Consider the following 16,682-nt stretch of genomic DNA (forward strand, 5'->3'; position numbering starts at 1 on the left):
CTGTGGTCTCCTCTCCTTTGGTCGGGTTCAGACTCATATGGTCAGTTATGTGTAAACTAAGCTATAGGGCAGTCGGAGTGAGATGGGTTCAACAGATTGGGAAGCTCAAAGATCACAACCCTTTAAAGAGGAAATTAATATCCACACAGGAAGTATACAAATGTTCTCCTGGGAACTTCCTGTCAGCACACTTGGCTCACACAAACCTCTCTTGACCTCCAGTGTGTGCGGAAGATGTTTAAGATGTGATTTGGGTCAGTGAGTTCTTGTTTTTACTAGAGCCATTGTGAAACACATGGAGGGATTTCTCAACGCCGCTGTTTTTATCCAGCTGTAATGCTGTTCTGTGTGTGTGTGTGTGTGTGTGTGTGTGTGAGAGAGAGAGTGTCTGTGTATATCAGTAATGCATGAGGTGTCATGTTTGTTTAGGTAACCAGTAAAGAATTACTCAACCCTATGAATAACAGCACTGCAGTGTTATTTGTAATGTTAAAGTTCGTTGAGGTCTAGAGTATTTGAAACAGCAAGAAACACACACACATACACACACACTGCAGCTAAAGACTTTCTTCACATCTTCATATATCTTTCCCCTTCATCTCTATTGTTTTTCCATCTCTCTTTTTCTTCTCTGCACTGCCCTTTTGTTTCTACAGTGGGGAAAATATCATGTGTGTGCGAAAATCTGGCAAAACCTTTGGGGACATTTAGGGTGTCCTCATTTGTATTTAAATAAAGTAAATTATGTTTTTTTATAGTTTGTCTGTAATGTTTATAATTGACTGTATATAAAAACGAGAGAGGGAGAGAGAGAGAGAGAGAGAGAGAAACGCTTTAGTGTTTAAGCCTCAAATGTGCTGAGAGCAGATCTGTCTCATGGGAACGTGTCACAGGTAAATAGGTTTTTGTGGGCCGTTTCATTATGTGTGTGTGTGTGTGTGTGTTTGAACCTCTGGCTGCACTCAGAAGATCTGCTGTGAAACACTGAAAGCCTCACTGACTGCTGGTCATATAAAGCTAACAATGCAAAGCTATAAACATACATATAATGTATATACGCGCTCAAGTAGTTCCCGTGAGTGTATTTCCAGAAGCGTCATGTTTGAGATAATCCAGGCCAGAAAATAATATACAAAACAGACATTAACATTCATTTTCTCACAGCCATTAGCAATCATCTTAAAGAAATGCAGAAACGCATGCACGCACATTTTAGTGCTTGATTTCCCACATCCAAGATTGGATTGCAAAACATACTCACAAAAAATCCTCAAAGGGGGACCATCCCTGTGGATTCTGGGTAATGTGCCCTTCACCAGCCCTCCTGTGATTGGTCCGGACCTCTATCAGTCAGTCCAAGCCTCAAATTCACTGGGTGTGTCCAACCATTTCAACCCACCAACTGAACCAGTGCTGCAAGCATTATCATTCATGTTGACACACACACACACACACACATAATTGAGACCAGATGTTCACTTTGTAGCTGAGATGTTTCCTTCTGTCCCAAATTCTCGAGTGTCTTGAGGGACACGGAGATGAGTGTCCTGCTCTAAATGAGGACACCACACACATGCTGAAGCTCTCTTCAGACTTCATTAAGCTGAATGACTCCCTGTGGTCAGGAACAATCGAGTTTTTATAAGCTCTATATTGTTAAAAGATGGCGATCGTGATTTTTGTTGTCTTTTACGATTGCTGGCACTGGTCAGGTTGTATGATATGATGCCATTGAGATTTCGGGTAAAGCAAGCGGCAATTGTCTTTCATATTAAAGTTCACAAATGCATCTCAGTTAATGACAAGTGCTCGTATTGGTTCTTACTGACAACATCATAAAAACAGTCACATTGATAAACATGTACGGGATCGTTTGTATAACTCAGGGCTCAGTAATACTTTTTTTTTTTTTGCTGTTCAGAAGTTTCTTGCACTAACCAAGACTGCATTAATTTGATCAAAGATACAGTAATAACAATAATATTGTAAAATATTATTACAGTTTGAAATAACTGTTTTCTAATTTAATATATTTTAATGTAATTTATTCTTGTGAAGCAAAGCTGAATTTTAAGCATAATTACTCTAGTCTTCAGTCACATGATAATTTCAAGTTGTATAATTTACATTAGTTAATACATTATTAACAAACATGAATAAGATTAATAAAATATTATTTAATTTCATTATTAGTTCATGATACCAGATGCTTTAACTAATATTAACAAATTGAACCTTATTGTAAAGTGTTACAATTTTTTTTTTCTGCAAATAGAAACTTAATAACAATATAGAAACTATATAGCTATAACACTCTTTTGTTGGAAAAATATGGTATTTCACATGTCATTTTTGCAATTTTAGCCAAACCTCATTTATATTAGTGACAAATAAGCAGTAGACATCACAGAAAACCAAATATTTAAGTTTGCAAGGAATAAAAATGGATGTAAACCATCAATGATATATGATTTTTAGTGGCAACGCAGCACTGATCTGAAACAGCATGAAGTGACTGGCCTGGACCATCCTTATTGTTAAGCCTTTTTACTTTTAACCCTCTTAAATGTAAACGCGTCATTCTCACTCTTTCCGTCTCCGTGTTTCTCTTTGCAGTTGGTTGCGGTGTTTGACGAACAAGAGCCTCATGTCGGAGGTGACGGCACCAGCGCGAGTTCCACGGGCACACAGTCGCCTGAGATCTTCTCTGGAGAGCCGTCCACCTCCACCCCACTATCTGCCTTCCAGCCGTACCTGCCTCACAGCGAGATAGAGGTCACCACATCCACGCTTCGAACCAGTAAGAGACAGAAAGACAATCTGTTATTATAGTCTAGGTCTTTGAAACTTTGATATGTGCCACTGCTGTGGAAGTTTTGGCTTTTTTGTGTCACTCATTGGTCTCTCCTTTCTCACAGACATGCCTTTGCATGTTCGTCGCAGTAGCGACCCGGCGATGTTGAACCTGACAGCGATGTCTTTCTCTGAGCCGAGCGCGCAACCCGAAGAACCTTCCAGAAAAAATCCCACACGTTGGTCCACCACCGCTGGCTTCCTGAAACCACGTTTCTCCACCGGCACCAATAGCCTGGAAAGGAAGGTATGAAGCGGCTGTGGAGAACATTATGACTTAAGGCCTGTTCACACCAAGAACGATATCATCCTGTTTATTTTAGGCACGCACTGCAGTAATGCTGTCTTCCGCTTTAAATGCTTGAGCAGGATGGATTCTGATTGGCTGTCAATTTTTTTTTCTCAATCATCAGCTGGAAAAAATGTTTATGTGAAAGTGATTCCAAATGATCTCTGCCATTATCTTTATAGTTGTGGTGTGGACTATGCTATTCTTTTACGATTCGAGCGATTTCTTAAACTATATATTCATTGTTTTAGTTATCATCCTTGGTGTGAACAGGCCTTTTAAAGGGATACTTTACCCAAAAATTACAGGTCTGATATAATTTTTTTCACCCTCATGTCATTAAAAACCGATAAGACATTCTTGTTCGAAAGAAGATCATTTGAAATTTTTTTGGTCCATACGTTGAAAGTAATTTGGACCCAGTGTTGTTTTGGACCCCATTTACTTTCATTGTATTGACCAAACAGTTCAACATTACTCAAAATATCTTCTTTTATGTTCCACTGAAAAAAAAAGTCATACAGGTTTGGAACGACATGAGGGTAAATGAAGCCATAGTAGTTTGTGTAAACTATCTCTTTAATGCCCATTTCTGATGCTTATTAATATTCAAAGGTTGTCAAAGATATGTAGAGGTAGTAAGTGCTAAGAGGGCGGCTGAATTTGCTCTCGGAGCCGATATGTATTGCCGCTTTTCAGGCCATTGGGTTCCTGCTCGTGTTGTTTCTCAGATCATATCCGATAAATCTGTCATCTTTAGTGGCAGAGGTCACATCACCCTCTTTGATACCTCTATGAATATTTACTGTCATTGCTGAAGGGTTCACAACCCCACGTTTCACAAACAGTAAGAGCTCTATAAAACAAGCCATGTGACTGCAGAGAATGTTGTGCTGCTGTTTGTTAAATTTATTGTGTGCGTGTGTGAGTTCATTTAATACGTTTGCTGATGTGACCATCATTTCTCTGTCTTCTCTCCTTTTAGCAGAGTAATGCTTATGTCAATGCTAGTCATAAAACTCTCCAGACAATGAGTTATGGATTTCACTCGCTCACACACACACACACACACACACACTCCCTCTCATCTCAGTTATTCCTTTGCAGTATTAGGCATTGATTTACAGCCTTTTCTTGTTATCTGTCAGTGCAGTACCAAAGAAAAGATTTGGGCATACATGGCAGTTTACTATATATATATGTGTGTATAGTATATTAATTTGTAATCTGACCTTCCATCTATATTTTGATTATTATTATTATTACTTTACAACAGTTTACTGAGTAGAGAATCAACAGGGAGCTAAAAATATTATAATATTCTATATATCTTTCCCTTTCTATCACTCTCTCTTCAGGGCCAAAGTGTTGACACATATCGTAGTCTTCCTCGTGATGCTGGGCAGTGGTCCAATCAGAAAGAGTTTCAGCGTGAGAAGGCCCGTTCCTCACTCAGCGCCAATCACCCCATGGTGGACTGCTGGCTGGAGCGACAAGAACAGGTTGGGACAGTAATGATCCACATTCCCATATATCATGAAACGATTGAAAAAAACATTTTTTTTCTATTTTAAGTAGGGATGAAAGATTTGGGAAGAAAATCTAATTGCAATTTTTCTGATAAAATTGTGATTTAAAATACGCTTCATAATGCTCCAGGTTTGCTCTGCTTGTTTGTAAGGCTGCACAATTTTAACAAAAAATTTAACAATAATATAAAAATAATAACAATAACTCTTGAAACATGCATCTCATTTATTTATTTTATTATTTGATATCACTGCCTTTGCAATTTGATAATCACAGTATCATATCGCGATTTCGGTTTTATTTTGATTAATTGTGCAGCCTTAAAGGCACACTATGCAGTTTCTGTTTTTCTCAAACAGCGACCCCTAGAGTCGCTGTGGAGTGCTTGTATTTAACGTTACTGTCGTTACTGTATTCACGCAGAGCCGTCTCTGCACTCTTCCGACCGCGCTTTCTTCGTTTTCTTCATCGACTCTGCCATGATTCACGTCTGAAATGCGTGCTAGTGTCTTCCATAGAGGCTGCTTCGTATGTTGTTGATGTACGTGACGTCGTGCCGTAAAGCAAGTCGTGATTCTCGCGAGATTTGTCGGGGCGCCACCTCTCAAACCTGAATACGCTTTGCTATCGGGATGATTCACCCCACTACGAGTACGTTTACCATTGAAATGATTTCAAAGCTGTTATATTAAGGTACAAATCTTGCATAGTTTGCCTTTAATTTTAATGGCCATGTTTCTACATTCTACATTTTTAAACTTTCTTTCAAGTACACAAAAATAATTAATTGAAACTAGGCTATAAAAATGAATCCGTGAACTTCCACAAATATTTGACGTTAGACCGAAATCAGATGTCAGTGATTTAGTGTCTCCTATTGGGAGATCAGATACTTTGGTAGGCCAGTTATGGTTAGGTAATCAGTGGAAAGCATGATAGATCCTATTATTGCTAAACACCAGAGAAAATAACAGTAAAATGTGTGAAAGTTCAGCATTTTCTGGCTGTGTGTGGTGCCTGCTGCTCTCCATATTCTTCAGAGAGATCCCAGTGTTAGGAAAGAACGGCTTAAACGTCCAAATTTTGAAAAGATTTTGCGGCACATTTTTAGCACAGATTGTTTCATGAATCTGTCACAATGCAATGCAGGCTTTGTAAACAGGCTCTTATTAAAGTATGGGGGGGCTATATTCGACTTGACAACAAAACCACTGTTCTTCAGTTCACATTCGGAGGGCAAAGCACACTGATTCTTGAGACAGGAAAATGTTCAAAAAACAGTTATTTAAATTAGTAACATTTCCACTGGTAGTCAGAGATGATCACGAGGATCTTCTTAACAAAAGTGCACCATTACATGTGATTTTTCTTACATAATGCCACATAACTCAAAACTTGATATACACTACTGTTGAAAAAAATCAACTATTTTATTCTGAATAATGCATTAAATTGATCAGTGAAGACATTTATAATGTAGCAAAAGATTTTCATTTTTAAATAAAACTTTCTGAAAGTCCTGAAAAAAATGTATCATATCTTTCACAAAAATATTAAGCTTAATTAAATTTAATCAAAATATTAAACTGTTTTCAAATTTTGTAATAAAAAATGTTTCTTGAGCAGTATATTAAAATGATTTACGAATGATCATGTGACAAATAAATTGCGTTTTATAATATATTGAACAAAAATGTTAGTGAAAAAAAACCCTGAAATATAAATAGTTCATCTTTTTAATAAAGAAATAATGCAAAGATTGTCTACTGTTTAAAAGAAACATTTTTGTGAATAAGGTCTGAATAAAGCTGATAATGTTTGTCTATTTGTGTTATATTGTGTTTATTAGACACAGAGAATTGTGCAAGCTCTGAATCAGTTGCATTGAGCATGTATAGAGAGAAGAGACACGAGGCTGGTGTATCAGAGAGAAGATCCAGCAAGAGAGGGTTTGTGTGGAGGAGGGGAGTGTGAGAGTGAGTGTGTGTCTGTAATTAATCATAAAGGTAAAACAGCGATTATAAATCACTCTCAGCTTTCGACTGCTAATGAGATAAGACTATATATAGATCTCTCTTTCTCCTCTTATCTCGGTTTCTCTCCAGTAGGTGCTGCTGTAGGTCAGTTGTATCACAGCAATTGTTTTTTTTCTCTTTAGTATCTCCTTACATTCATGTTCACTTTGTCAGTCCACTGTGTTTAGCAGACAGATAGATAGATAGATAGATAGATAGATAGATAGATAGATAGATAGATAGATAGATAGATAGATAGATAGATAGATAGATAGATAGATAGATAGACAGACAGACAGACAGACAGATAGACAGATAGATAGATAGTCTGACTGATAAGCAGACTAATAAGCAGACGGACAGATAGATAGATAGATAAGCAGACAGACGGACGGATGGATGGATAGATAGTCGGACTGATAAGCGGATGGATGGATGGATGGATAGATAGTCGGACTGATAAGCAGCCAGACGGATGGATAGATAGATAGATACATAGATAGATAGACATAAGCAGACAGACGAGTGGATGAATGAATGGATGGATGGATGGATGGATGGATGGATAGATAGTCAGACTAATAAGCAGACGGATGGATGGATTGATAGTCGGACTGATAATCAGACAGACGGATGGATGGATGCTAGATAGACAGACAGACAGATGGATGGATGGATGGATAGATAGTCGGACTGATAAGCAGATGGATGGACAGACAGGCTGACTGAAATGCAGACAGACGATAGATAGATGGATGGATGGATGGATGGATTGATAAGCAGAGGGATGGATGGATGGATAGATAGATAGATGGATGGATGGATGGATAGATGGACAGACGGACTGATAAGCAGATAGATGAATGGATGGATAGATAGACAGATGGATGGATGGAAACAACTCCCTTTTGGTTGGAATGTTTTTCTGAAATTCTCACCCTCTTCCAGAGGTTGGTCTGTCTCTCACCGATTAATAATGAAAGACTAAACATTTTCCTCTGTTACTTCTCTTCCTTTTTCTCATCATGCATAGCAACACCTCAGCAAATTAAAGTGAGGCTTGCCGTCTCCAAAATAAGAGCAGGAGTAACACATATACTTATAATTGAGTGAATTACAAGGCCATTATCCTGTGAATGTGGATTTGTCCCATCGTGGTTTACCGTTGAATTCATGTATTAATGTGCAGCTTCAGTGAGGGAAAAAAACAGACTGTTCAGGCTCTCCTTTCTTATGATATTAGTCATTTCAGTTTAAGAAAATCCCAGAAAAATACTTGGCTACACAGTCACCGTGGAAAACAATCTCTGTGTGCGAGGGAAAGGTTTGGATCAGATCCGAGCTGGACAATGGCTTGGCAACCGAATCTGATCATTTCAAGCATGTTGGATGTTGTCAGAGGGTCTGCGGTGCCGGTCTGATACAGTTATGCTGTCAAACACACACACACTCTTTTGTCATATCAGACAGCTGTTATATAAAACGTGATGGTTATGTCTGCCGTAGAGGGTGTATTGTGTATCAAAGATATTTTCTCCACTTCCTTCCATTGTGTTTTTTTCTCTGTATTACACTTTTGAAAACCCTTGTTCCCGGAGGAAAAGAGTGATTGACCAACTGCCCTAGATAAACCACCAATGTAACAGTGAAACAACATGAGGCGAACTAATCAGGGCTGCGTTTCCCGTACAACGATGCGACTCAATCAACGTTCAACCAAGACGGTTAATGATGTCACTGAGTGGTGGAGTAAAAACTAATATTAATTAATCCATTTGAGATTGAATTAATGGCAGATTTTTTGCTATAAATTTCGGACATGGCATCTGAGGACTAATACGCATTTATTTCCAGATTCAATCATAGGCTTCTTTTTACACACTAGACTAGAGCACGTATGCACATGCACTCTCTTCAGAAACGACGCTTTAAATCTTTGTCCTTTTCTTTTTCTTTTGTTTTTTTCTCTCTTTCCTTTTTGTTCACTGCCACTGCTCCCTTGAGCTGAATAATTCATGTAACTGTCTCAGGCCCAGTGTTGTGTTTGGACCTAGAGTTACGTGTGTGTGTGTGTGTGTGTGTGTGTGTGTGTGTGTGTGTTGTTTTTCTTCTTTAATTACAGATTGTATGACAGTATAAGGTCCAAAATAGTTCGATTGTATGACTTCAAAGACATTGAAAGTGTGTATGAGAGAACATATAATTGGTGCCATGGCAGCAGAACATGGACCTGTTGGTTACTGAAACTTTAATGAGAGTGTGTGTACGTGTGTGTGTGTGTGTGTGTGTGTGTGTGTGTGTGTCACTGGCTCTACTTGGATAATCAAGTGACCATAGTGAGCATGAGCTCTTGTGTACCTCTCACCTGATCGTAGTGTATCAGGTGAAACATCTCATGTATGAACAGAGGATGAATTCCTTCAAACTGTTTCGAAAAAGAAGAACTTCAGAGCTTCCAGTAGAAGTCTTCACCCAGAGCATGTCATATATACATGATCTTTTGTTATTCATTGATGTCATGTCAAATGTACAGCTGGATGTGGTTTTGTTGAGTGCAATGCATTGTGGGTAAAACAGTTTTCTTCTTGTTGCAGGATGAGGAGGAGAACGGTAGGATAGAGCCTGTAGGACGTGCAGATACATGTTTGGAACACATGGGAGTGAGATCGTTGGAGTAAGTGTCACACACACACACACACATGCGTTCGCTAACTGACAGCAACAGTGATGTTATCTCTTATTTTATGTGAATCTCTCCTTCATGCTGTCAGTTTGATTTGCAGGTAATGAAACATTTCAGCTCTTGAGTTTTATTGTAAAAGATGACAGTTTTTTTTTTTCTAAACACTGAGATCAGATTGAAATGTTTTGGATTAATCTCTTATAAACTGTCATCTATATTCTCAGTCGAGTCTTTCACAGTTCTGTGTGACACTTTCTAGATATGATGACATTGATGCCAAAATGAAAGAGTTTTGGTGTGAATCTTTAGAAACATTTCATACATAGTCTTTACTGGTAAGTTACCGTTAAGAGATCATGCGTGAAGAGGATCTTTTTAAAAATACTGATAATCAGTTCTGGTTGCATTTCCCTGCATGATAAGTAGTAACATTTCCAGTAAATTACTGGTATGACGCAGTGTGTGAACAAAGAACAGGATCAGTAGTATGAGCAACTACAACTCCGCCGTTGCATTTGTGAACAGCACATTTGTGTGTTTACTGGAAAAGTCGTTCAGGTAATTTTACGGTAATTTACCAGGATTGCTGTGTGAAAGGGGCTCTTGATAAAGATAATGACTTAAATGTCTATTTTAGGACATATTTTGACATTTTTGAGGCATTTATGGTCTATATATAGATGCATGAACATCATTTACAATGTCTATATAGATGCAAGAGTGCAGTTTGTGTGACAGCTGAATCTCAGCAAATCAGAGCATTTCTTCTGTTTGCATGTTGTGACTCCGCCCCCATGGATCTTTATGTGAAACTATATGCGTATTTACTCTGACTGTGACGGTTTCTTTTCTTTTTTGCCTTGGTCCTTCAGTGATATCGTGAAATTGGTGGAAGTGTCCAATGACGGAGGTCCACTCGGCATCCACGTGGTGCCCTTCAGCGGACGAGACCGCAGGTAACAGTCACCAAAGCCCAATGTTATATCAATAAAAGGGCCAAATGTAAAAATAAAGTAAGATTTTTTTGCTGATGAAACTCAACAACTGAACATAAAGCTTGTTCAAGAAGGCCAGCAGTCATGTATTTGGTGTATGTTTGCCTGAACTGTTAAAATAGTTTGCATATGGAATATTATATTAATACATTTAATATTCATTTAACCCAACAAGAGCTCTGCTGTAGTTCACTTTAAAGTCTGCATCACCTAAATTCACCTTGTATGTGTTCTGAGTGATCCTTGTTTGATCTGAGGTGACTAAATGTTTGCATGACTAAAGAGTCATTGAATCCTCTGCAGAGAGTCCATAAGAATCTGTCCAGACGAGATGGAGTATCTAAACAGCATCTGTATGTGAGCGGTCAAAAGGCAAACTAATCTAGCTAAAAGCCGCTTCATATCTCTGTGATCTGCTTCTATCTTCAGGCGGCGAGCTGCAGCAACAGAACACGGAGTTAAAAAGATGAAGAGCGTTATTTATCTTGAGGAATTAGCTTTCGTTCAGAAGTGCTTTATGATGCTGCATTAGTTTCAAGTTCTTTCAATTCGATATCAATCAAATTAATGTTTCATTTCAAATGGATGACGCTTATGACTAAATGAATAATAAATCTCTGGCTCCCAGGCATAGATCAAGTGTGTGTGTGTGTGTGTTGCAGGACGTTGGGTCTGCTGGTGAAGCGATTGGAGCGTGGAGGAAAGGCTGATATCCAAGGTTTGTTTCAGGAGAATGACTGCATCGTTCGGATCAACAACGGAGACCTGCGGAATGTCCGCTTTGAGCAGTAAGACCTGAACTCTGATATGTGTACAGAGTGCTTGTTTGTCACTTTAACTCCTTACTCTTTCTCTTCAACTCTGTTGGCCTGCCGCTCTTACTGATTAATCATCTGATTGTGGTCAGTCAAAACCACAGATGATTTTCTACTTACTACTTCATTCCTTCTGTCCCTCCATCCTTTCACCCCTCTATCCATGCATTCATCCATCTGTTCATTCATTCATCTTGCATCCATCGCTCCATCCGTTCATTCATCTTTCCTTTCATATATTTGTCTATCCATCCATCCATCTATTTTTTGTTTGTTCATCCATTCATCCATCCATCTCTTTATTTGTTTATCCATTCATCTCTTTATTTGTTCATCTGTCCATTCATCCATCCACCTCTTTATTTGTTCATTCATCTGTTCATCCATCTATCTTTTTATTCATCATCCTCATGTTTATCCGTTCATCTGTTCATCCATCCACCCATCCATCATCCATCCATCTATCTGTCCATCCTCATCATCCATCTATCCATTCATCCATCCAACCATCCATACCATCCATTGTGTCTCCTTTTCTCTGATGTTGAAGGGATAGTTCACCCAAAAATAGAAATTCTAGAATTTACTCATCCTCGAGTTGTTCCAAACCTGTATGTATTTCTTTCTTCTGCTGAACACAAAAGAAGATCTTTTAAAGAATGTCGGTAACCAAACAGTTGATGGGCCCCATTGACTTCCATAGTATTTTTTTTCCATACTATGGAAGTCAATGGGGCCCATTAACTGTTTGTTTATCCATATTCTTCTTCTTTTGTGTTCTGCAGAAGAAAGAAATACATACAGGTTTGGAACAACTTGAGGATGAGTAAATGATAGAATTTCGATTTTTGGGTGAACTATCCCTTATATTTTTTATATATATTTCCTATTTTCGAGCCTCCTATATTTTCTGTTTAGCTGTATGTCTGAATGGTGTTGCATTAAAACCCATCCACTCACACATAAATGTACAATTGCACAAGTTTAATTTAATTCAGAAAATTAATTCTAAGGTATTCCTTAACCTAAATGTTTGTGTTTTTGTATGTTCTCAGAGCTCAGAACATGTTTCGGCAGGCAATGCGTTCTCCCGTCATCCTGTTCCATGTGGTTCCATCCCCCATGAGATCCCAGTATGAGCAGATATCCCATAATGAGAACAACCCCAGAGCGAACATTGACCTGTCTGGACGTTTCAGCCCAGATTCCCTCGCCAATGATCTGGTCGACAATGCCGGACTGGATCACGCCGCTCACCGACTGGCACAGCACAGGCCACACCCACCCATTAACCATTTGGACACTAGCTCTCCCCCTCATCATTCTGTTGGTTCATCAGGGAAACCTCCATCAGGTCATGCCTCGTCTCCCCAAAGAGGCTTAAGCCCCGCCCCTACATCCGGCTTCACTAAGAAGGTTGGGCGGAAGCTCGGAATCCAGCTTAGAAAAGGTATCAGTAAAAACTTCAAGTTGGCTGTCACTTGATAAACAAAACTGTTATACTGGTATTTAATCAAATTGACTGCATAAATTAATATTTAATGAAAAGATACTCAAAATGAAGATGATTGCTACAGTTTTTTATTATTGCTTGAGACAGTTAAATCATTAAATAGGCATTACAATTTTTTATTTTACATTTTTAATATTATTAATTGTACTAAATTAACTTGGAAAATCCCAATGAATTATATATATTTTATATTTTATTGCAAGTTAGTTTTTATTTCATGTATTACTAAATTATGTTGTTTTAAAATATGGTTTATGCCCTGGATTCTTGAGCATATTTTTGCCATCCTGCAGAGTCTGCTCAACTGGGAGAATGTTGCTCTGTTATCTGCCAACAGCTCCTTCCTGTTTGTGTGTGTGTGTGTGTGTGTGTGTGTCCCTGCTGTAAAGGTGTGGGATGTGAAATGATTGACAACAGTTGGCACAAGTCTTGGCACCTGTGTGTGGACAGGTGGCCCAGCGGGTGCATGGGGTGGCGGCGGGGTTACGGAACAGCGGTGCAGGGAGCGTTGCTAGGCAGCGCCTCGTGTCAGTGTGATGTGTTTCCATATGCCTGTCTGATTCTCTCAGTGTTTTATTAGACCCAAGTCACACACACCGGAAATCTTGCAGTGTTCTTTGTGTAAAGTGTGACTGAACTCTACCTGTGGGGCTCTCTCTCTCTCTCTCTCTCTCTCTCTCTCTCTCTCTCTTTCTCTCTCTCTCTCTCTCTCTCTCTCTCTCTCTCTCTCTCTCTCTCTCTCTCTCTCTCTCTCTCTCTCTCATGCTCAGATGGTGTTAGCTCAGCCGTCTCACACAGGCTCCAATTTCTGAACCTTGGAAGATGTAGCCCTTGCTGTTGGGTCAATAGGTCACGATCTTGTGTTGCTATTCAGACCTCCTATAGTCCAGGTTGCTTCTGTTCCAGCCTTGTAGTCTCCATCAACAGGCTGTAGCTAAATTTTTTTTCTATTAGCCACAAGCTTCTGATGTTGCTCACACGCAGACAGACAGAAATCTGACACAGAAAGCAGACTCAAAAATGGGGTGGATAAAAACTAGAGAGTGAAATAAATGCATTTAAACTGCAGTACTTTTATTTTCAGTATGGAACTGACTGATGGTGTCAAGTTTCCAAACATAGTTGATACATTAAAAGAGTTTTCTAAACACATTTTTGTATATAATATTAAATAAATAAAAAATAGATATTGTTTTTGCACCAGAAATATTCTCACTCTGTGTCAACCTTTTTACTAATTTATTAGGGCTGGCCCCGACTAAAGATTTTTCTAGTAATCGGTCATTTAAGCCATTAGTCGACTAATCATTTATATGAATTTAATTACTTAAATATATAGGAGGGGGGGGGGGTACTAAACTATAATAAGCATTTAATATAGGCTTAATATATAGCCTAGTACATGCATGAAGCTGTCCGCAAAGCACTGACAAAAGCAATGATTATGAATGTGTCTGAATAAGTAGCAAGAAAGACATTTTTATTATTTATTAATAAGCAAGTATCGAGTATCGTGTCGGCTGCAAAGAATTTGTCATCTTCGCAGTTCAGTGGATGTGCCTTTAGAGAGAAATGCACCTTTCATACAGATTATGTAATCAGTGTATTTGTTTTTTATTTCAATTGTTTTGTTTAAAAGTAGACATTTCAAGCTTTCTATAGATATATTTCTCATGACTGTGGGGCCAAGTAGCCTATTTACGCTGTTTCGGTTCATTTTTGTGACGCGCTCCAGTTCACGGAGACAGAGACGGAAACAATGTTTTGTTTTGATTTTAAGTGGACACATGTAAAAGTAGATAGTTTATATTTTCAAATGTATTATTATTATCTGTATGGCCAAAAATAACAGGATTTTAAGTTGTTTTCGCTGTTATCTGGGAAAAAATGCGAGTGATCGGGCCAGCGCCTCAATGTCATGCAGTCTCTGCTCAAACACTTGGATACATTTATCTAGGTTAACGTTAGAGCGAACGGCCAGGACCCAACGTAAACATCCCCACGGACTGCATGACTTTTTCATTTTTTGCAACTAAATTTTCTATATTATCACAATCATTCTTTTTTTTTTTTTTTGTTATTTAATATACTTTTATCAATTTTTTTTTAAACATTTATTATTGTTGTTATTTCCATTATTATTCTTATTTTTATAATTATAGTTGTTGTTACCTTACCAGAAAGTGACACCAAACCAGTATGCTTGTGTTATACTGCATTAGGTCTGTGCACGACCATAAAAGCCATTTAATAGGGCTTTAATCTTACAACCGCTTGTTTCTCTGAATGAAATGGATAGTTGTATATGTCCTTAGGTTTTGTTTGTCTTTCAACTGTGCTCTCTGTGTCTGACAGGGCCTGAAGGTCTCGGGTTCAGCATCACATCAAGAGACGTCCCTCTTGGAGGCTCCGCCCCTATTTACGTGAAGAACATTCTGCCGAGAGGCGCTGCCATACAGGACGGGCGACTGAAAGCAGGCGATAGATTGCTAGAGGTGAAGAATATATTAATAAAATTAGTTTTATAAATGAATAAAAAAGTCTGAATATAGAATGACTTATCAAATGATCAAATGATTTTGTGGTTGGCACAGGTCAATGGGGTGGATCTTAATGGGCGTTGTCAAGAGGAGGTGGTTTCTCTGTTGAGGGCGACTCCCATGGGCGGGACTGTGAGTCTTCTGGTACTGAGACAGGAAGACTCCTTTCTACCCAGAGAGATGGTGAGGATCTGTCTCTGTGTGTGTTTGAGTGACAGTTATGAGATGTGTGAAATCCTCCTGCTAATGTCTTCACAAAACTGTCCATCACTATTGCACAGCATCTCCGACATAAGTAGTGTGTTAGAGTCAAGGTCAAGTCAAGGCAAATTTTCTTCACACCTTTTCTATTTGCATTTCAGTGAAAACTCTATAAAGAGGACTATTTATTTTTCTCGCTTATTTTATTTCAGTTGATTTTCAACCACTATTTGCAGTTTTAGATTTTTCTTTTTTAGTGTTTAGTTTCATTTTACTACTGATTTGAAAACATCTACGTTGTTTTCCCTCTTAGTTTTAGAAGGGTCAATTCAGGGAAATTGGGTCACTTTTCACGTTCATATTAAAGGCAAAAAGCCAATTTAACTGAATTCACCCTCTGATATTAACCCCAGTTTGAGTGATCTTCAAGACCCATCTTTGGTTGCAGTGTGTGCATGTGTTTGTTTCTAAGCATTCATGGCTTTTCAGTTGCACTTTTACCATAGTCCTCTCCTCCCTCGCTCTCTTTAGAACACAGAACCAGCGATGCAGAACACAAGAGAATGGGTAAGAACTGCACAAGCATTTTCACACACACTCACTCTTCTCTACATCTGTACATGGTGAGGTTTTTTATATAGGAACTGTTAACAGAGATGTTCAGTGCAGTTGTTGTCACTAAGGTACATACATGTGTCTCTGAGGCTCTTTAACACTCCTGATTCAGTCCAGCACACTTTCTTTAAAGGATATATCACCCAAAATGGTAAATTCATGTACTCACTCTCATGTTGTTCCAGAACTCATGACTTTATCCTTTCACACACAGTTTTTTTCGCCATTAGGGTTGGGTATCGTTTAAATTATAACGATTCCAATTCTATTTATCAATTCTGATTCTTATCGATTACTAATTTCGATTCCAAAAAGGTGACTAAATTATTTCATTTTCAAAAATGTATGGGTGAACTATCTCTTCACTCTGACTCACTTTCTCTCTATGTATCTCAATCTGTTTGTGTCTGTCTGTCTCTCTGGTTTATTAATAGACAGATCATGCTGTGATCTCCTCAGTGAAGTATTTTTGATTGATTTATAAGCATCTAATTGTGATACTTTTTTTTTTTTTTTGGTTATGTGATTATTATTATTGTGCACCTTAAATTCAAATGACATTTTGTCTGTATAGAGCCGCAGCTGTTTCGCTTCAGAAAAACACTGTCAGTGTGAAAGCTCATCCTGCCTCTC

At 38.4% G+C, this 16,682-nt stretch overlaps 1 protein-coding gene across 2 annotated transcripts in view; it reads left to right on the forward strand.

Moving 5' to 3' along the window:
* The window catches only part of pard3ab (par-3 family cell polarity regulator alpha, b), an 82,943-nt gene that overhangs the window by 28,408 nt on the left and 37,853 nt on the right, over positions 1-16,682 (forward strand). For both annotated transcript variants that reach the window (XM_079875296.1, XM_079875297.1), the window contains exons 3-12: positions 2,617-2,800; positions 2,919-3,100; positions 4,501-4,644; positions 9,282-9,361; positions 10,243-10,326; positions 11,028-11,153; positions 12,236-12,630; positions 15,049-15,188; positions 15,288-15,416; positions 15,966-16,001. In XM_079875296.1, coding sequence (XP_079731422.1) covers positions 2,617-2,800; positions 2,919-3,100; positions 4,501-4,644; positions 9,282-9,361; positions 10,243-10,326; positions 11,028-11,153; positions 12,236-12,630; positions 15,049-15,188; positions 15,288-15,416; positions 15,966-16,001 — 1,500 coding nt within the window. The remainder of the gene's footprint in view (positions 1-2,616; positions 2,801-2,918; positions 3,101-4,500; positions 4,645-9,281; positions 9,362-10,242; positions 10,327-11,027; positions 11,154-12,235; positions 12,631-15,048; positions 15,189-15,287; positions 15,417-15,965; positions 16,002-16,682) is intronic.

This window comes from Squalius cephalus (genome assembly GCF_949319135.1).
Source record: "Squalius cephalus genome assembly, chromosome: 7".
Taxonomy (NCBI): domain Eukaryota; kingdom Metazoa; phylum Chordata; class Actinopteri; order Cypriniformes; family Leuciscidae; genus Squalius; species Squalius cephalus.